This window comes from Anopheles marshallii, chromosome 3 (genome assembly GCF_943734725.1).
Source record: "Anopheles marshallii chromosome 3, idAnoMarsDA_429_01, whole genome shotgun sequence".
In the NCBI taxonomy this organism is placed as follows: domain Eukaryota; kingdom Metazoa; phylum Arthropoda; class Insecta; order Diptera; family Culicidae; genus Anopheles; species Anopheles marshallii.
This window is the reverse complement of record NC_071327.1, coordinates 72,322,658-72,345,093: the sequence shown is the minus strand read 5'-3', so window position 1 is coordinate 72,345,093 and position 22,436 is coordinate 72,322,658. Positions and strand designations below refer to the sequence as shown.

The window sequence follows — 22,436 nt, the reverse complement described above, 5'->3', positions numbered from 1 at the left end:
TGTTGTAATTTCAAGAAAATTTCAATTATCATTATTCAACCAGATTTGTTTGTCCCAGCAATATTAAGCACATTGAGATCTCGTGGAAATAGTGTTTAGTCTAGCCTTTAGTATCAGAAACACATAACAGATTAATTTTGTTCGATGATGTTGTGTTTTCTGATTTCGCAGGAAGAGTTAAGGAAAAATCGATTTTTTTAACACAAAATTTTCATTTTTGTTCTTTACATAGCTCTAGTTTTGAAGATGGTCAAATAAAACTTATTTCCTACCACTCGTTTTTGGGGCCTAAAAGGACTACAAACTTTCTGACCATTTGGATTAATATTTCCCTGTGTTGTTCTGAGTTCAACCCATATTTGTCTTATGATTCTATGGAATAATGAATTTACAGTTCAATAAAGAAGAATTCATCTAATAAAATTGTATTTTAAAACCAACTCGCAAATTCTCACCTTCACTCAACCTTGAGATCATTATAAAGTTGGCCAACAATTTATTTAATTTTAATTTTTAATGAAAATTATTTATTTATAAATTTTAAGTACTATAATGCATTCGTTTTTCAACAAATAATTTTCCCATCGTGTAAACCGTGGTGGAAAACTCAGAACAGCCTTTTCATTCCAAACACAAACTACAAACGTTCCACAAATGCGCAAGTGTATTGTTGGTGCTTAAGTAGGTGTATGTGTGTGTGTGTGTGGCCGTAACGACGCTAATAAAGACGAATAAAATAATCGTTAAAAAGTAAATTGATAATAGACTTTGGGGCTTGTTTTTAATTCAACAGAACTAAACGAATTTCATGCTGCTGCCGCTGCGGTGATGCTGCCCAAAAGCCAACCATACAGACTCACATCATTCGGTCTGCGCCTTTTGTGGCACGGGTTTTAATGAGTAAAACACGTCCAGGACAGCTTCTCCGCAACACTGTGCTCGAGTGTGTTTGGACGATTGCGATCGTTTTGTACGGCCCTGTATGGCCCGATTGCCGTTGGACGCTCACACAACCTTTTGTCTCCACGTTCTGCCGGCAGCGAATTAAACTCCGCTTCCACTCTTACTCCAAGCGAATCTGCTACAGGCCGAAGACAAACGACAGTACCGAAGGGGGGGGGGGGGGGGCTCCGTAAGGGCGCTCTTTTGCTTGATTTGACACGGTCCGACATTTCCACAAGTCAGCCACCGCCGTCGCCGTCGCCCCCGCCAACAACGGCCAAACAACGAAAACCGTATACGACGCGCTCTTTAATGCTGATGATGATGATACAACTTAATGCTTTTAGCATTTTATGCCGATTTGACTGCTGCTGTTCCCGCCCTTCGATGCCAGGCTCCACAACCCCACCCCGTTGCCGTTGAAAGATCCAAAGCAAAGGGTTCACCGTTCACCCTTGCCCACCAAAGCACACCTAAAGATCCATCCCAAAATGTGTCACATTGGCTTCGGTGTGCGCCATGTTACGGCGGGTATTTCTTCGGTCACAAAGGCATGAAATTAAGGATTTCCGTGCTCAGGGCGCGAACGAACCCCAAAAACTCGACGGATTGTAAATGTGAAGTTTGGGCGTACAAAATCACAACTCCACCCCACTCCATGCCCTCGCAAAACTTGGCCAGCGTGTCCGGATCCTATTTGTTCACGGGCTTCACTGTGCTGCTACCACGCGCACGCTTTGTTTTTAAGTGATAGTTTGTGTGTCGGCAAACTATTCACTTGGGCGAGACTGGCCGGCCGAACGCTTGACAAGTCCCCGTGACATGCGGACCAACGACCAGAAAGTTTAACCTTATGGCTGAACTTTTTGGCGAACATCATCAAACCCCACGTACGATTCAGTAGGGGCTGGGTGCCGATGGCGACGCTCGGAGGGGATATATCGTTTTGTCCGTTGTAAAATGGCCCGGAATGACAACCAACTAACAACTAACTTCGTGGCCACCTGCTTCCACCCGTTACCCTGCGGAGGTTTTAATGGACTATGTGTGTGAGTTCGTTTGCTTTTCGGCAAGCACTGGCTACGGATAGGAATCTAATCGCTAGTGCTACAACTAAAACAACTGGTCGGGCAGGCAACCTTCACTGAACTGCAGCAAACAACACACACATCGCATTAAGAAAACACGTCAAGCGACACGTACCGGGCACTTCTCAGTCGTGAGGGGGGCAGGGTTAGACTTTACAGCAAAAAAAAAATCAAAAAGATGGTGCTAGACATAACATTTGAATTTTCTCGTCTAAATGCCATACCCAATTAATATTATGTGAGACGATGCTGTTACGCAGCATAAACAAACGCTTTATGTGGTGTCTAGCGTACCTTTTACATGCTAATAGGCTTTTACTTTTCTGTAATGCTTTAATCAGAGGTTTTTTTTCTTGTTTTTATTGTTGAGAAGTTACATAAGAATCAAATATTCAAGAACACTAGAACATATTATTTGGTTTTAATTAAACACATAATCTAAATACTGACATGTATCCTTCACAAATTCCAAGCAGCGGTTCCAAGCGAGTGGTCACACACGAAAGACCCTGAATGGAAGGATCACATCAGTGCGATTGGACCTGGGATGACTTTTTCAGCGTTGAGCAGCAAAACAAATTGATTACAGCCTCCGTGCACCATACCCAGCGGCAACCGTCCTTCTGGAGGAGTTGCTTCATAAGGTCCGCAAGACTCCCTCCTACCCCCTAACCTAGTGTACGTGGAAACTACTCATATTCATTCGACTACTTTACGGTGACTACCCTCTCTTAGACGATAGTCTGCTTGCGTATGCCTTTGCATCACGCCAAACACAGACAGCAAGGAAAGCATTCGTATCTTTCACACCACCGTCTAGCTGTACCGACCACAGCAGTAGGATAAGTGAAGTTTAGCCTCCGCCGATGGTTCACCCTATGGAGCGCGATGTGCTTCATGGCCGGGAAAGGTTTTTGCAGTGTCGTGTTTGTATTCCTAGCTGGCGACTTCCAGTCACCACCAGCCGGGAGAGAGGTGTGTTTGTTACACACGTATTAGAATAAAATGTTTATGTTGTACCACGTAACAAATGGTGGCCGCCTGCCTGTGCACCGACCCGTGCACCGGTGGTGGACAGGTTGGAAGTCATCCACTCGATGCCCTACGTGTGTCTGATGGACTGTAAAGCAGGAGCAGGGACAGGAGATCAAGGTGAGTTAGAGTGAGGCACAACTTTACAAATGAATAGGAATTAGAATTTAAAATTTTGCTGCTTGCTTGGTGTGTCGCTGCTAGAAGCTTTTGCACTTGAAACACGTAGCTTAAACGCGGTTTCGGTAGGCCGCGGCGGTATCCGTGATACGGTCTCCGTATGCCGTACGTATGTGCTTGTATGTACATTTTTTTTATTATTTTTGGTTTGCTGTTGTCGTACGTCGATGTCGGCTGTTCATTTAATGTGTCGCGGAATCGTGTCCATGTTCACACCGTGGTCGCGCGGCTCACAATTATTGGCCCCGGGCACGGTTAGGTTCGATTATTTAAAAGTGCAGCCGGCACTGCAGTGACTCGCTGGCGAACACTGGTGAAGGTCGATCTTATGCAAATTGTTCATACACGGCTCACAATCAATTCTTTTGCCGTGTCTAATAGCGCCAGTCACACGGTACGGTCAACCGTAACAGACGGACCGCATCGAGTGCGGTATTGATTGTGACCAGTGTACAGTGCGCAATAAAATTATAAAGCCATTTGTTTTTTTATGTTTCGAATTAAAGAATATGTTCAAGAGATAAATTTAAATGAGATTCCATGATGTTTTGAAAAGTATGGTAAAAATATATATTTATTCATATCTCAAACTCCTCATCAGAATCGATTTTGTATACATTTTTACGCTTGGAATTTGAAGTTCAGAGTTGCACAAAGCATATAATAGATATAATAATATTATTTTCTGTCTACATCTAATTTATTCTTGTACATTCCACAAACATGTGGGTATTATATCAGCGATGTAGAAGTATATGGTAAGAATCAATTGAAATAGTATGGAATCACTATATACGATATTTTATTAAATCCATAAAATAAAACACGCAATATCTCGTATCGAGATACTTAGAACTATTTTATAATAGTTTAATGTATATCCGCTGCACCTGCTATAAAACAACTTTTATTTTTGTGCAAATTTTAAAATGGTTATATGCATTAAAAACATTCATTTTTCGTAAGTGATTTTAAATTGATATAAAGTTACATTGAGGCGCTTTCGACCTGTATACAACCTGCATGTGCGTTTAAAATTAATAATCAATTCTCATTGAAAAGATTGTTGTTTTGTTCTGTTTAACTTCGTATATCTGCATTTTATTGTATTTTTTATACTTTTTTTTACACTGTTGTTTGTTTGTTTTACAAACTAAGTTATCTTACAATTATGCGACGGACTGTAACAAAATAAAAAAAATTGTGAAGGTTTGACAGAACAAGATACTACTTGCAATACTAATTTCTTTCTCGGAGCTGGCTGGCCTCAACAGTAAATTGATGTAGATGATGATAGAATGGCTTAAACCGATTTTGATTCCTGCGAAATTGTTTCGTTTCTCCATCGTAAATTGATGTCTATTCAACACCTTGATATTGTTTTTTTGCCTAACTTTAGATGTTTTAACGATTTACTTCATATTTACGTTATTATATTTATGAAACTTTATCACAGTTTAATACAGTTTGCATTAATTGAGCTTTTCACAATCATTGTAATGCGCTTTAAAGATAAATTCTTTATTCTATCCTTCATAAAATCATCAGAAATCACCGAAACAACCATTTACTTTGTGGCACATGCTCGGCAAATCGGCGGAACCCGTACGATCTCCCACATTTTCTACACCGAAGTCCGATGCCGTGACGGGTGTCTGAAACTTTTAATAATAATAAATCAGAAATTAATGATGTCTCCGTGCGCGTTTCACCCGTCGGTGTTTTGTGTCCAATGGAACGGTGTTTGGTTTTGAAGGTTTCGCTCCAAACACCAAAACCACTGCCAAACGCGTAGCACACGGTGGAAGCAAGACTAGTCGAACTTTGTTCCCGGTTGTTTTGTTAGCGTATTTGCTGCGGTGTATTTGAGATAGAAGCGGTTTAATGTTTTTCTTTTTATTTTTATTTTTGCTAGCACCGAAGAAACTGGTGCAGACGGGACGGGACGGCGATTGTTTCAAAACCAAGAACACGATCAAAAGTTGTTCTGTACATAATCTCCCATCGTTAAAACCATCGTTTCGTCAGGGATTGGTCTCCATTAAACGAGGGAGAAAAAAAAACACACAAACCTTCCCCAACCTAACACACAACACAACAACAAAAAGCACATTAATATAACACAAAGACACACGAACAACTCAACGAAGCGATTTTTTCGCGTTTTCCACCTCCCCGTACTCTTGCGGGGTTGGGTTGTATTATTTCCTTTTTCATTTTTCCCTCCACGTCCTTGTCTGGTGCCTGTCTCTATATAACCCAGCGAAGGCGAGAATCAGGCAGGGTGCGTTCGAAAATATTATAATACAGTCTGCGCCTTATTCCTAACGTAACAAAATGCACCCTGGAATTATTATGAAAGCGAATTGTTTCGTTAGAGAAGCACACAAATGAACAAAACCCCGTACCGTGGCATGGTAGGTTTTAATGCATAATGAGAAAGAAATAACACTGCTAGCACACAGGACATTTTGATGACGATTCGGGGGGCTTTGGGGGAAGGGTGCGAGGGGGGGAGGAGGCTTCGGGTAGGAAGTGGCAAGGACAGGAAACACTCATAAAAGGACTCGCCGGGCGAATCGTACAAAACAAAAGCGAAAAAACTTCACATTCCCATCACAAAATAAAACAAATTAAACGAGCGACTGTAGTCACGATCAGCGTTTGGCTGTGCGTAGAGTGTGTGTGTGTGTGTGTTTTAGAGAGCGAGAGAGCAACAGAAACAAAACGCAACAGCATAGCGGGCGGACGTGACGGCGTGATCGTTGGGTAAGTCGGGTGTAATTTTTATATTACATATATTTTCATTAATCTTCTTTGTTTTCTTTTCTCACTCACCATTCCCACCCGGCCAACAAGGAAATGATTAGCCGCTTCGTGTTTTGGGTGTCTGGGATTCGGTGCCGTCCGCCCCGGTTTCGGTCAACGGTCAGCAACGGCATTACATGGGTTCCATTTTACACGCTACAAGCTGCTTGTTTTTTCGCAATATCTTGTTGGAACTGGGAAGCTTGGGGAACTTGGGGGAGGGAGAGAGAGAGAGAAAAAAATGGCAGTTAATATAAATAAACACTGCCCACTCGAACAGCCGCCCTGGTCCGCGTCGGCCCAACCAAAGCTCCAGATGGGGGAGCATCGTTGTGGTAGAATTTGTTATTTCACACTGCCCCCGGGTACAAACGAATGTGAAGATTATTTTTATGATGCCATCCTACAAGGAAGAAACATGATAAGACGCATTAGAGAGCGAGGTCGTACGTGGTGAGAAAACTCAACTTATGCCCTGCTTTTTATTTTATTAAACACACGCATACAAAGTAAGCTTCCTGTAGTGGTTCTGTGCCTGCGAGAGGGTTACACAACGTCTTACACGGATCGGAAGGAAGTGCTTCGATGTGGAGAACACTGGTACTGGGCGCTGCTCGTAAGCGCATTAAACTTCTTGTGTAGCCACGCACCGTGAAGATATGGTGAGCTGCAAGGTTACTCACTCAACCCCCCGGTGTAGTGGAGCTGCCTCGGCACTGCGAAGTTGACCATGTACCAGGGTGCAACACAAACCCTGAAGAAGCAATGTACTACCGAGCAAACAAAAAAGGATAAAGCAAACGAAAAGAAACAAAACACGCACACACACACACACACTCACATCATCGTATCACTTGCTGTTCATCTCGTTTTACACATTAGCACGCGGACTGGTACATGTTCCGTTCGTTCGGTCCCATTCCCCGGCATCGGCGAACCGTTGGCAAATCGACAACTACGGCGCGACAACCCAACTGACGACGACGACGACGACGCGGATGTGATGCCACAACGTTGCGTGGTGCGCGTGCGATACGTTTTCTTTCGCGTGGCGAACTTGTATTTGCTCGGGATTTTCTTTTTCCCAACCACCGGTACACATCTATGTGTACGTTTTGCTTTGCCGTAGAGGGGAAAACACGTTCCTTTTTTTTTTGATTGCTTCGTACGTGCAACAAAACAGGGGAAAAATGGGAAAATTCGTATCATTCGGGGTGGTAGTTTTCTTCGTACAGCGAGGGTTGCTTTGCTTTTTTCTTCCCTTTTTCTGCTATTCGTTTGTTTACTTTTTATATTCCAACCGGTGCGCGCGAGACAGAGAGAGAGAGGAAGAGCAAATGAGAGGACTAAGCTCTCACTCTCAAACTCACCCTACGGAATCACGTGAAAAAGTGAGTCCGCTAGATGTGTCGCGAAAGAAAAAGCAGCCTATGGTTGTGTGTGTGTGTGTGTGCGGGAACGAATTTTTCGCGGAATGCGAGTTTATGTGCGCGCGTGTGAGTGAGTTTGTGCAATCGAAAAAATCCCAACCCCGTGCTGCTCTCGCTCTCGCACACGCTGGGGGCGGGAAAAAAATAAGGAGGAGGTGTCGCACCGTACGCCGGCTCGCTCGCACCCGTCGCGCCACGGTGCGAGAGCGAGCCGGCGAATGCCGCTCCGGTACCCACGGGAGGCGAACGGAAAAGTTAGCTGTTAGTTGTATTTCTCGTACCGGATCGAAGTCGTCGTGCGTCTGAATTGCTGGTGCCGTTCGACCCGCCGTACGGTGCTGCTAGTAGAAACTTACTTGCGTGAATGCTTTGCTCGGAAGCAAAACCCACCGGCACCGGTTTAGTGCGCTGTTTTGCCGCGACACAAAGCGTGATTAATCCAGCTTCCTCGGTTTTGTTTTTGCGTAACTCGTGTTAATCTCGTTCACAAACACTTGTACGCGGCAATTTTGGGCTGTGTCGTGCAAACGTAAACAAACGTAAACAACCGTCTGCGGTGCGCGAAAGAGCCACTAGCAACGAGAGTGCCAAGTGTCAGCAAAGTGTTGTGCTAAGTGAGACCTACCGTGAGATATTCGCAAAACAATCGCACTCAACAGCGGCATCGTGATCGCACGATCGAGTAGCGGCGGCAGTTCGGTGCAACGATCGATTGATGCGTTCAACGTGACAGCTGGGCATGATGCAAACGGCGCTCGCAGCATCGATCAAGCCTGTCCAAACAGCTAGCTGGTGCTGCCCTTCTTAACACCCGCGGCTGCAGAAGGTTCATTAAAATGTCCGAAAGCAAGTGCGTCCAAGTTGCAAATCTCCCGCGCGTAATGGGAAGTCCACAGTAGAGGAATCATCGCGATCTCTTGTCGGAGGTGGATTGTTCGGTAATTTCTTTCTGCCGTGAAGAAACGATACAGCCGTACTTGCGTAAAGACCAGCATTGGGTGTCGGCAATGTGTGTGAGCAAAGGGTAACGCTAAAACCTGTGCCTGTTGTGCAATACGATGTGTAATTTGCGGAGTGATAAGCAATAGCGCCGGAAGTTAAGTCCACCCAAAGGTTCCGAGTGTGAATATTTGCAACCGTACGAATTAAAAGATCCATCGATTGTGTTACGTTTTTGGTGCAAAACGAAAGAAGCTAAAGAAAAAGAAAAAAAAAACATCATAAATTAATTGAAAAATCCATTTCGCAAAACAAAACAGTGGCGTTACATTACATTAGTATTATTGGGAAAACGCGAACCAATAAAAGTGCGGTGAATGATTGAGACAGTGATTGGCGAACGGCGTTCTAGCGGCTTTGCAGTAGCAGGAGAAGAGAAAACCATGTCACATTTTCCCTTCCGAGGCTCGCCATCCGCACAGGTAAGTTTACATAAGTTATGAAAAAAAAGTTGGGAAAGCGCAACTTGATGTATTAAGCGTGATTAATTGTTGTACTGATTGATAAGTTTTTTGGGTAAAATTTTTGAAGTCTCAATATTATTTTAAACTAAACATTGTAAAATTTGCATTGAATGTTACACAATTTCTATTAATTCAAAAATTTAAGTTAAACATGCAGAAACTTATCATATTCGCAAAAAAGGAACTTCTTGTGGCCAATATAAATCCCAGTTTAAATCTGTTCAAAACCTGCCAAAGCAAACTCACGCACTCCCTGGGGAGCAGTTCAGAGGGAAATTCAGACCCAGAAAACTTCCTTCCAGTTGAATGGGGAGTATCTCCAACAACATAAAAAGAAGGAAAAGTAAAATAAATCAAAACGCTCCATTTTTTAGTGCAAAAAAGGATAAACCAGTGCCAGATTGGAGTGTATTGGTGCTGCCTTTGATTGTGTGTGTAGGTGGGGGTATGAAAGGAACATGATCATCCTGCTGCCAACAAAGGACAGTAAGGAGTGGGTGGATGGTGCGGAACGAAACCGCACACACAAAACGCCAAGTCCACTTCGGAGCTTCGTGTTTGGGGGCCACATCGATATTTTTTCGCTGCTTTTTTTTAGGTGCGTCTGAAGAAAGCTTTCAGCCGCGGCGCGCAGCATCGATCCCTGCGCGTATATTTGTGTGTGTGTGTGTTTCCCCATTTTATCAAAATGGCAGAAAATTGACGCGACGACAAAAAGCCACCCGGGGAGTTGAAAAGTATTGATTTTTCCACATCCGCTTAAAAGAGCGTGTGGAGTGATTGTAGGTTGCCGATTTTTTGCAATTTCTTCACGGTTTTATGCTCATGCAGCTGTGTGTGTATGTGTATGTACGTACAGGGAACTGTGTGGGCTACATACATGAATTCAATTGCTGCAGGATGCGAAGCGAAGCTGACGGGGGAGCACAATTTTACCCATGAGGGTGTTTGAGTCACTGAAAGGAACAAGAGTTCAGGTTTTTTTTTCGTCCAGTTTTGTTCATTGAGTCGCCGAGTTGTGATGATGGCTTAAAGTGAGTGAGAATTGGAGGTGAAAAATATTCTTTTCACTCATTGTATTGCACAACACAATCCCGCGGACGGCTTGCTTAAAGTGAAGCAGTTAGTTTCGACAGACTTCAACTTCTGCTCCATGGCATTCTCGGACCAGATCGATAACCGTGGAGACGCCTTGCACAAGGCGACGAGAAATAAGTTCTTTGTCACACCATTTCCCACCCGAGACGTGACCGGAATAGACGAAATGGAAATGATTTCCTCAAGAATGTTTTTTGCACCAGATGAAGTCCTTGTGCTGCATTTTTTGGAAAATTCCACCCACACGGTGGGGATTCGTGCGGGGTTACTTTACTTGGAATTAAATTTGTACCACGGCGCGGCCGGAAGAATGTTGACAATATCGACGCAAATTTATTATTCATCCTCTCGTACAATAAATCAGAAGAAATATAATAATAAATACCGAAATACTTCTTTCCAACTTTGATAAGGGATAAACCATAACAACATGCAACATGATTTAATCTGTGCCTTTCGGTACGACAAGCGTGTTGCTTTGGAAACAAATGTTATAATTAGACAGTGGAAATATCGTTGACTAAATCATTCGAACAGTTGTTTTTTTTTTCCTTTCTGTTTAATTGTGTGCTGCTTTTGTCTCACACTGAGCAAACACTTCGTTGCGTTACTGGCGTTTTGAGTGTTATGGCAGGTGTTACAGTCACCTGTTAACTATTTAATAAAGCTGTTAGCTCATCTGTAACATTCATTTTGGTTATATTTAAACCTGTACCAATCACTAATTATTATCACGTTTGAGTCCATTTAGCAACGATCGCTGTTAATTAAAAGCCTTATCTCTTTTTGGCTGGTTCGCTTTTGCAACAAACCATAATCATTGTGTTCGTTTCAATTGTGTAACAGAAGATGTAGGAGAAACCATGTCAAAAGTTTTATAAAATTCCATATTTCTGTAAGAGTTAATTTAAGGCTTTTTATAATAAGAACTAGGTTAGTTTTCCTGGTGACTGTTTATACCTTTTAAAGCCTGCGACCCTCGTACTTTCTAACCCTACAAAGCGTCACACTAAACAGTAATAATTCTCTGCCCCGGGAGCCCACCCAGGGATTCGTCCCTTAAGATTACCACCCATATAACTCCTACTTAGAAAAATGTCAAATAACTCCAGCGCACGCCTCGCTGGGACAGCTCAGGGTTTTTAATTTAATGCCCACCTAGAGGAAACTTTTACACCGAGACCAGCCAACCAATTCGGCACGGGGGCCCCGGGTATTAATCAACTGTGTACACCAGTAAGCCGTTTGTTTTGCGCTCCCGAGAGCAAGCGGGGCCCGCGAAGAGGTTGTGGCTCGTCGGGTGGATTTTTCTGCGCTGGGATGCGTCGGTAGCAGGGTCACGAAACTTTTCCCATTTTACAAGTGATACACTTGTTTTGTGTAGTAGTTTGCATAAGATTCATTTGTGCGAACCATTTTCTTCAGGGCGTTACAAACATGCCAACGCTCGGTTCAGTGGCATTAGACCGGAGGACCAGAATCCAACGTCAACAACTTGTTCTCCGATTCCACCGGAGTACGGTGCGGTGGGCGTAAAGTCTCTGCTTCGACCGAATGGATGGTGTCGTTCGCCTTTGCTTGCCAATCTCCGTTTGGCAAGCTTGTACTGACTCTTACCACCAAACGGCTTCGCGTTAGTAGCATGAGAAGTAATGTTTAACATTTTGCATAATTATCAACATTATTAGTGAGTGCGGCAAAAGATTGCTACACGTCAGGGCCTCGGGGGAACAACCCGTTGTACTCAACGGTGTTTTGTTGAAGTTTTGTGCTTAACTCAGCATACTTTTTAGACACAAAATGGTTGATATATTGTGTAGCAGAGAGAACGCACAATTACCCGACGGCTGTTGCTTTCTGGCTCTTGGTTCTTGGTACAATTATTTATTTTAAGTGCTAGAAAAATGTGTTTGTAAAACTGTGAGTGTATCGTGCATTAAATCATTCCCAAAGGATGGTGTAGTGGCGTGGAAATTAATTACAGTTTAATCATTCGCATGCTCGCTTACACCAGACAGTACACGTGTGGGTGCCGCCAGTGGGCGTTATGCAGGCGTGTCATTGTTTGATTGTGACGATTGATGCTTTCATGCGATGTTAGTTTGTTCACTTCGATCCCATCCAAAAGCCCTTAAAAGTCCCATCATTAAATGTTACCAACCGACCGGCTCGAGTTGCAGTGTGATTTGTGACCATCGATGATCTCTCTGCAATACAATGTAATGTGTGTGTGTGTGTGTGTGTGTGTGTGTGAAGTTTAGAAAATGATCTCAAAATTTCAGCCTCTGTGCGCAATAAAACCCAGTCAATAACAGCATACTCGACGTAACAGCATAATTGTTTGGAATATATGTCCATTTCCCACTCTCCGTTTGGGAATGGACGCGTTTCCCTGTGTGTGTGTGAGTATGTGTGTGTTCAGTCTAACCCACGGGCTCGTCGAGATGAAAAGAAGCAAAAACAAACCCGAAACCACAACACACAGCTCCCCAAGATGATCGCTTCTTCAGATCACTTCAAATGGACTTTCGTTTAAACCTAACTTGACGTATATTATGATAACTAAATTTACGAGCTACGAAGTTCCCTCCTTCGGTTATGGAGTTTGCTCAAGTTTTACCGTCCCCGGACTCCTGCTTGGTTCCCCCACGTCACCTAGCCACAAAGCATTCCCTTCCAAAATGAGAAAATGATACGTCTTCCTCTCAATATCCAATTGCCGACGTGAGGAGGTTTTCGTCACCCACGGACGAATGCCGTGCTGTTGAGCGCGCGTAATCGTTAGGGTGGATGGCGTTACGTTTTGCGCCCAGTGCCAGCGAGGCCCGGGGTAAACGAGCAAACGAAGATGTGCTTAACCACCACCACCACCACCACAGTGCGTTGATACATTACCGTTGATGAGTTTGTAAATGGTCCAGAAAATAGAGCTGTACACACAGCGTACCGCATCCAAGATGTTCCCCAAGACCCTGCTCCGGACGAATTCCCAGTTCCAATTTCTGAGCTGGGAAAGGAAAGAAAAAAAACGTATCATAGATTCCACCGTTGGAAAGCCCAGCGGAACGCCAAAGAAGCGCCTTCAATAGAACATTAATAATAAAGAGGCAGACAAGCTCGACAAGCTACGGTGGAATTCAATGACATTTTGCGTCTAACTGATCATTGCTCGAAAGTAACCCCCGAAATTCCCGCGTCCCATAGTGCCGATGGGAAAATATTGTTATTTTTTCTGTTACTTTCTCAAGTGCGATCACTAACGCACCACGCCCATCCATCTTACTGGAATGTCTGGATGCTCTTGGACAGATGCTACGGAACTCCGCCACAACTATTGCCCAAACTCATCGAAAACTCATCTCTATCCAATGGACAATAGGTAGCGAACCCATTCGTGGATCTTTAGAAAAAAAACGAGTTTGCTCCTCACGGCCCATTACATTGGCGATGGAGACTACGCACATTTGAATAGAGTTGTTGTATATTTCTCAGATCGCAGAAACAAAACAATGCTAGGCTCAATACAATGGATCGCTGGTGCTGGAAAGCTTGAGCAAACTTACAAGTCTGGAGCTTGTCCATCTTGCTCCCAACCCAACCGCTTTCGGGTAGCTCGCCTCCCCTATCGGGAAGGGTACATCTTTATTACCATCAACCATTTACCACTCGAAGCTGTATTTAATTACCCCGCTTACTGGTGGGTGCCAGATTTGCTATTGGCACCGCACTTCGCGTGCCAGCATGTGTGTGAAACGACGCGCTGAAAGATTCGGACAGTAGTAGCCATTAGAGTTTGCCGAGTGCCGGGAGTTTGCGGGATTGGGGGTTGTAATTCATATTGAAATTTTATGTTAATGGTTACACTTCACCACCCAACACACTTTGAACGAGCTGAAGCACCATCTCCCGGCAGCGCATTGGCACTGTGCAGCGCTGGGGAGCTTAAAGTGCAATCTCTTCATCGATCGAACACGATCGATACAGCAGGACACGATCGAGCAAACGGGCGGGCACTGGCACACACTTGTTACCGAATGGTAGCTAATGTAGCTAAGCACACTCTCGTTGAGGCTGTGTTGAACGCATCGAGTGGATACGCATCCACTTACGGACGAAGACTTACGGGAATCGACTCGTGGTAGAATGGTGAAAAACAATCATTCAGGAGCGGTTTGCTATTTTTGTGTGTTTGACCGCCAGAAGTTGAGTAAACCACGAAATAAGTTGTTCAAAATAATAGTAAGTTTGTTTCGTTAGAAAGGGGTTTAAACGGACCTTTTGTTTATTGAAGTTTTTTTTGTTGTTTTGTGCCAAATAAAACTGTCAAACCATTGCAAATAGAACAATTCGTAAGCTTTTAACAACGAAAAGAAATATTAAAAAAAATGTGCCTCTATTGTTTGGCATAAAGTACTTTAAGCCAAAGTTTATTTTCAATCGCTTCGTTATGTAAACAATCACTTTGGTTCTTTACACTTGGCCACATGGAGACGCTTATGTAGCATATCAGTGATGTGCCATTTTTATGTTTTCTATTTGCTGGTTTGCTTTACTTCCAAACCATATCTTAGGCCAGTTGATCGAACTTGCCGGAAAGACCACTTTTTTGTACTTTTGCTTTTGCTTAACACTACAATCACCGATCGAATTCGATCGTTTGGTTTTTGATTTCCATCGGTATCGGGTTACCTTCCTTTTTGCTTGTACAGAAACAATATTTTCCACCAGTCAGACATGCTATAGGGAGCAACAAAAAATATTTATACTCAATCCGACCGGATATGGACAATTACAACCACGCTAATAAACCATATAAAAATAGAGGAAAAATGAGGGAAGGAGACACCGGGAGGTAAAACAAACATCGCTTGGCAGGTGACCAGTGTTGCCTGTTCCGATTGATTTGCTGCTACCGGCCGGGCCGTTAAAATCAGAACGTCAGCAAAATTGTGGAACTGAGCTTTCTCGAAAAAGTTTGCGAAACAAAGGAAGAAAAAAATTAAGAAGGAAAAAGACAGATTGAATGAAATCCACCCAAAAATGTTCCATAAGCTGTTAAGGCAGAAATGGTTAGCTTGAAGACAACGACTAAAAAATCAATATACGCCCAGGAGCATCAAAATTTTGCAGGATGTACAATAAAATGAATTACTACTATAAAGCTAAGGTAACAAAAAATAAAATGAAAACCGTTTAGCAGACATAAAAAGAAACCGACATACACATACGACAAGCGAGTGGGGAGTCTCTGGTTTTTTTTTTTTGGAACGTCACCCCCAAAAAAGCTAGCAAAACATGTCAAGACAAAAAGAGGAAATGAAAAAGCTAAAAGAAAACAACAACAAAAAAACAAGGAAAAACCAACCAAAAGAAGCGTGATGATGCATAGCGAACAGAAACAAGTGAAGATAATAAAACAAAACAAAAACGAACACAGCCAACGAACATACACCGGGCACGAATAATCCACACAACTGGTCGAGCCGAGCCGCGGGCCGGCTGAGGGCGAGCCGGATGGAGGGAAATAAAATTGATTACTCATAAATTACGATAAATTGCCAAATAATTTCCGGTGTATGTACTTCGAATTGTTCGGGCTGTTGTATTGTATTGGAATGGAAATGAATCGTGCCCGCGTCAATGCAATTGTTCGGGTCGGGGAAAATCCACACCACACACTGCCGACCACGATCAGCGAACGTGGGTGAAACAGAAGCCGGCCGGCATTTTGCACCGAGAGAAAGTGTGTGTGTGTGTGAGAAAACAAAAAAAATGAATTGAAGTAATAAACTGCACCAAAACCAAACACATCGGCCGCAACGGGTGCAATGGGTGATAAAAGATGAATAATTTATTAAGAAAAATGTTTCAGCCCAACACAGTCACTGTCCGTAACCATGATTCGGGTGGAAATGTATGTGCTTTCAGTTTGATAAACTACGAACGGAAATTGGAATTTGGACAATGTTTCCACAAACTATGTGACAGCGCAACAACATCCTTAATTAGACATCAACATACCAACGAAAAAGTCCACAAACATTGCAAACAATCCATCTTCATTGATTGAACTAGGTTTCGATTGCATTTGCTTAATCAAATGTTTTTTTTTTACTATCAATTTTCCAAGTAATTTTTGTTTTCCCCAAACCCCAAAAGTTCTCTTTTGTGAGTGGTAAAAAGTGAACCAATTCATAAAAATGGAAACAAAAGCACAATGAAGAGCCTTACCAAAGCGTAAAACTCAACAGTGTTACACACCAAAATAAGCAATACTAACTCAATCACTACCGTTGATTAAATAAACGCTTCACTAGACCAAACAAACTGGCGGGCTGGCGCAAAAACACTGTCCCTCCCCGGTTCAAATAACCTGGGAAACAGCAAAGCGTAAACCCGCGTTCTATAAGGGTGTCCGCACGCTTTTCGCTGACGAGTCGACAATAAAACGAAACAAAAAATCAATATCCGCACGGAAGCGTAGCGGAACTTGTGCGTACGCAAATTATTATATTTAAAGCAAAACGAAAAGCAAAAAAAAAACTAACATAACAACCGTGACCGAAACGTGTTAAAAAAGTTAAACTACACACGATCGTGTGGTAGGACATCGGATCGATCGTTTAGTCAAAACACGACCTGAAATTTTATTCTTCGATTTGCTCACCTGCGTGGCATTGCGATCGTAGTGTTGAATTGTTTTTTTTTCTTCTTTCTCCGCTTCTAGCACAAATCGACCTGTGGCTCGGTCACGATTGTTTATGCTAGCTCAACAATTATTGCTTAAATTAGAGAAAATAACAACATTAACGTAAACGAGAAATCAAAAGTTTTTCCTTGGAGTTGAGCTGAAAATAAAAATAGTTGACACAGGAAAAGATATTTTTGGTGATGATACAGAAATTTATGGAGCATCTTGCCCTTCAATCGTTCACCCATGAACTCATTAACTGAGAGCTTAGTTTTCGTTCACTCATCAACTTACTCACGTTTTGAACGTTTGACTCGTAAACGATTTTAAACAAATTGCTTGTTTTTTCGCTCTATTTTTCTCTGTTTTGTTGCTGTAAATATTTGTATACAAAATATCAACATTACTATTTTGTTACATTTATTCTTATTGTTGTTTTATTTTTGTTTTTAAACTTTTTTTTTGTAAAATCTTAGTCACATATAGCAATATAAAGGTACTTTTAGCTTATTTTCATGTGTTCTTAAATAAATAATGTATTAAATGCAACAAGCTATGAACGTTGTCATTTTTTTATGTCAAACGTAGCAGATAATTCGTTAAAGTCTTCAAAAGCACATACTTATATCAATTTTGGTAATTTTACCTTTCTTTTATACTACTATTATGGCTGTTTTACATTAAAAATAAAATAGAATGTTTTAAATACGCCATGATATACACAATGAGATATCTTTTTCTTTATTTAGTTTCCAAAGAAAAAATATTTATTCTATTGATATAGAGATTTATGGAGCATCCTACCACTTAATCATACACAATAAACTCATTAACTGACAGTTTAGTGAGAGTGAGGTTGACTTCCACTCACGTAACGCACTCACGTCTTCCAAAACCTGTCAATGGTACGCATGAATCATTTATTTGTCCCAATTTGTGTCACTTGTCCGTGTGCTTTTGCGAAGAAAGGAAACAATGCGCACTTCTACAACACGCACGCTGTTTTGTTTGTGTCCCGTAACATATTGTCCATTCTTGAAGCGTACCCACAGCGTGATGAGTTTTGGGTGACATACATCGGCCACATTATCAGCATAATTCGTGCGTTGCCGGAGCCACTGCTGGAGTGAATGGATGTTGATGGTAGAATCCATTCGGTTCTGCTGTCAACAGCTAGATTTATGAAGCTTTACAGCGGTGTATTCGCAACAAAATCCCACCCGCCTGCCGAAAGGGTGGCAGAGCTTTGGTGCGCCCGTGTGTGCATGTGTTTGAATTATGCATCAGCAGATAGCAGCAAACCGGCAGCAGGTTCTTGTGCGAGCGTGAATCATTCCCACGCCAAGATTTATCGAATCCGGTGCAGTATCGCACATTAGCGTCCATTAGAATTGACTTAACAAATGTTTCGCTTTTTGTCAGTTTTTGTCCACGATTGTGCTCGGTTGTTCTGTTTTCTCTTCTTTGTAGTAAGCAAAAGCTTTGACACTGAAGCACACACGGCAATTCATTCAAGGCAAACGATGAACCTTGCCGAAGATCTGCACCGTTTCGTCATTCCCGCGATCTATAATCGTGTCCGGTGTGGTTGGTCGTCGCGTTGTAAGAAAGCGCACGAATGTGAACCAACAAAACAAGGCGAGAAAAGCGGCCGATACGCGTACGAACACATTAAAGAAAAAAACCTCCCCAAAAACTGAGCGATCCCCGTTTAGAAATGTATCAAATATCGCTGATTACCTTCTTCTCGTCGGGGCATGTTTTGGGTCTTTGCTTTGTCGGGGTGTCTCGCTTTCCGAAGCGATTTTCTTCGTGGAAGAGCGCGCCCTGTTCGCCGTGTTGAAAGGCGATCCAGATTCTTCAAATTGATTGCTTATGGGGTTCATAATTCTTCACGCCGTACGATCGTCGTCCGAGCCGGGACGGCAAAAGGGCTCCGCGGGCTCCTCGTGCGCAGCGTGGCCTTTCCGCGGTCTATTCGCGCCTTTTAAAACAAAAGGAATTCCTGCCGGAATCGAAACACGAAACGCACCGTTTTGGAGGAAAACTAAGCGCAAAAGAAAAACGAAACAGAGTTTGAATGAACGACTTGAAAACCGAATAAAACCCAACAACAACAACAAAACCCAGATGGTTGATTTCAATTTACACCTTTGTCAACCGGCCCCGAAATGCAAAAGGCGCAAACGGGCTACGAAACGTAACCGAAACGTGGTAATTTGGTCACCTATTTGGCAGCTGAAGCACCGAAAAGAAATACAGGGGGCCTCCCAGCGACCGGGGACGTCTTAAGACGGCCGCCGGGGTGGTGATGTTTTTACTTCACTTTTTCTTCCCATCTTCTGCGTTTGTGTCTATTGCGTCCTTCGATCATGTGCGTGTTTTTCGGCCCGTTTCTGTTCCAGTGCGAGAGATAACTTGAGATTGATGAGTTTTTCCGTTTGACGTTTGTTGTTTGTTCCGAACATTCAGCTTAAGGCGGACAGACACGATCGGTGCGCGGCCATCTGCGGGTTTTTTTTTTTTTGGCTGCGATCGCCATCGGTTTACTTTTGTCAAGGGCAATTAGCACAGAAATTTATAGTTCTCCCTCCTTTGCACTACGAACATTCGCACTTGTTCGGTTTGCTTCTTCACAGCACAACCTCGTGCATTAGGAAACAATTTTCCTCTGTTGGATGTGTGTCCTTACAAAATGAGTATTAAAAAATCACGCAACATATTGGAGCATTTGCCTTCACAATTAGCAACAGAAATTAATTTATTATAACGTAAATTAAAGCTATTTGATTACCTTGAGAAATTCAAAGACATTTATTTGGTGGAACATTTTTATTTCTTTCACTCCCAAGATCATTCTTTGCATAAGCCATTAATTGCCCTTAAGCTGCCAATTGTTTGGAGGGCGTAGCGTCAAAGAAACGCAAAACGGGCTAGCAAAACGGGCCCTCTTCAAGTCGGTGATAATAAGTGCATGCCTATAAAATGTTAAAATTTATATCTCATTAACATAATTCTTGTTTTTTTTTAGTTTAGTTTGCTTCTTGTTTGAATGTCGCTTCCGCCCTTCGTTCGTGGCGTAATCGAGAGGAGTATGGTGTTTTTTTTTGTTGCAATTCGTGTATAATATTTTCGCACATAGGAAAAAACCAACATACACAATCAAACAGAGCTATAAAACAAGCCGATGAAACAAAACTGAGCAACGTTGGCTTGGAACTGGTAGTTGCGAATGGTAGAACTGCTGCTCTAGCTCTTGTTTTAATTGTTGTTGCTTCATCCATAGCATCTTCTTCGACATATTTACCTTGTAATGCTTCCAGCGAAAAGGTTTTCACCCCGGTGTGCATACCAGTATTATGCATAATGCGTGCCCAGATGCAGTTGCTGTTGCGATGTTGCCAGCATTAACAGCGCGATCACTCTGCCATACATGCATTAGCAGTTTGTAACATTTCTACTAAATGTGTGTGTGTGTATGTGTATGTTTCCAGCATATTTTATTCGTTTGCCACGCCGAGAAACACGGGTGTGCATGAGTAGTGTATGTTTGGCTGGTTAAGAACCCTACCTAAGCCGTGACAGAAACTTTTAAGCTGCGCCGCTTATGCGCGCGTACGCGTTACTGAACCCGATCGTGATCCGTGCGAGGGCTTTAATTAACACTTTTATTGTATATAATTAATATTAGAACGCGCCCGGGGCCCCCGGACCGAACAATGTAAAGTAATAAATTTCAACAAGTAATGGCATGGCGTGATTGTTCGAAATGCTTGAAATGTTTCACCGAGTCGTACACACATACACCGTTCCACCGTGCTACCTTCTTTGGGAGTGTTTTTTGGAGTGCCGGGAAGCACCCGTGCATGTACTCGGTCTTTTTTTTTTCTTGGCGCGATGCGTATTGTAGGCGAGTACATTTTTCACTTACTGTTTTTTTTCGGGGCTGCTTGTTTTGCATGCACTGCTACCAGCAAAAAGGGGTGAAACGGTGATCGAGCACGGATGGATCACTTACCGCAGCCAAAGATGGAAGTTCGGTTGGTATCGGACGGCGCTGGATCGGATCGATTACCGATCGTCGGTATGTGTTTACCATCGGATGGGGGTTGTCATTTGCCCGACGTGCCTGTAATCGTTTCCGGCAACCCGGTGGTAGTCCGGAGATTTTGCACCCGTACACGGCAATCCCTAAAAGGCCGAATACTCACCACCGATGGACATAACACTTCCGTCAAACGGTTTCTTTTTTGTATTCGATCGAGTCGAAGTGTTTGGGCAAGGAAGAAGGAAACAATGGCAAGCAAGCGGGCAATTGAAGGAGGAGTGATGGACGCAAAACCGGTGACAACGAACCGACACAAAGTCACTTTGACTGCGGAATTGAATTGTAATTAGTGGCAATAAAAATGGTGTCGTATAGTATGCCAGCTTTTGGCTGTCGTCTCCTTTCTGTTCCGGGTAGTCCCAGAATGCAGCAGCAAAACGACATGTACCGTTTTGAAGAAGCGCTACCATTCCGGCACGGAACGCGTACGGGAAACTAAAAGCGAAGGTTTGTTGGTTTATGATGGCTTCATTACTTACAACATTCAGGGGGGACTACACGTTTGAGACAGGGAGCGGACGTATTCTAGGACAATATTTTAGTAAAGATATTTTAATGTTAGGTGATAATAATTGAAAACGCATCAGTGAATGAAAACAAATCCAAAGATTTATCTCAATTTGTTGACGAATATATGAACTTTAAGTTACTGAAGTTTTGCTGCTCCTTAATGATTATCTTAATGATTCTGATAATCATACAAATCATACATCATACAAAAGAATTGTATTTAATTCACCATCAAATTCCACTTTTTTAGTTACATTTATGCAATTATATGTTAACCAGTGGCGCCACCTGGAAGTCCAATGATATTTTTCCAGTATCACGGATAATCCGAGACCCGGACAAATGGAGTTCTAATGAGCATCAGATTTAAGAAGATATTTCACAATAAAAACCGTCTGTCGAATCGTGGAAAAATGATTTGTTTCTCATTTACCATGCATGCCAATTTCATGATTTTTACTATTAATTTCCTACGTACAAAGAGTATTAAAATAATGACATAAAACAATAATTAGCAACATAATTTATTATTAAAAATTCAGAAGCTCCAAAAAGTCGAAAGCTAATGCCAATGTTATCCACAATGTTACACCGTTGAGCAATGCTTTTAACGCTTCCGTTGCGCGTGCCATGCCACAAATCAAACCCCACCAGCCCGCTAGCAGCCGGCAGCGTCACATATCGGGGCCCGAACTCTTTAAGCTCGTCGTGTAATGGGTTTCTTTCACGCATGCACCCTGTCCTTGTGTGACCGATATGCCTAATGCCAACCAAGGAACGGAAGAAAAATCTGCTACACGATATGAGAAAACATTTTTCGCTTCCCGATTGTTATTAGTGCGCGATAAGGCGGGAAGAAAAGGCACCCGACAAATCAAAGGGAAAAAAGAGCTACGAGCAAAAACAGAAGAGATAACCAAAGTGACGAAGAGTACAAAAAAAATATACGCAACCACTGCATGCACACATAAGTGAACAGGGCGACGATCGGTTCCGACTTCACATTCGCTTGTTCGCGTTCGTTGAATGATGGTGTTTTATGTGCTACATTGTGGTGATCAATCATTTCACGGTTGCACACGCCAA

General features: G+C 42.7%; 1 protein-coding gene across 1 annotated transcript in view; it reads left to right on the top strand.

Annotated features, from left to right (window-relative positions):
- Window positions 1–8,780: 8,780 nt before the first annotated feature.
- LOC128716010 (homeobox protein araucan) overlaps window positions 8,781–22,436 on the top strand; it is a 60,359-nt gene continuing 46,703 nt past the window's right edge. Inside the window, exon 1 of the mRNA XM_053810932.1 lies at window positions 8,781–8,901. Within this exon, the coding sequence (XP_053666907.1) occupies window positions 8,797–8,901 (105 nt within the window). The 5' untranslated portion in view covers window positions 8,781–8,796. The remainder of the gene's footprint in view (window positions 8,902–22,436) is intronic.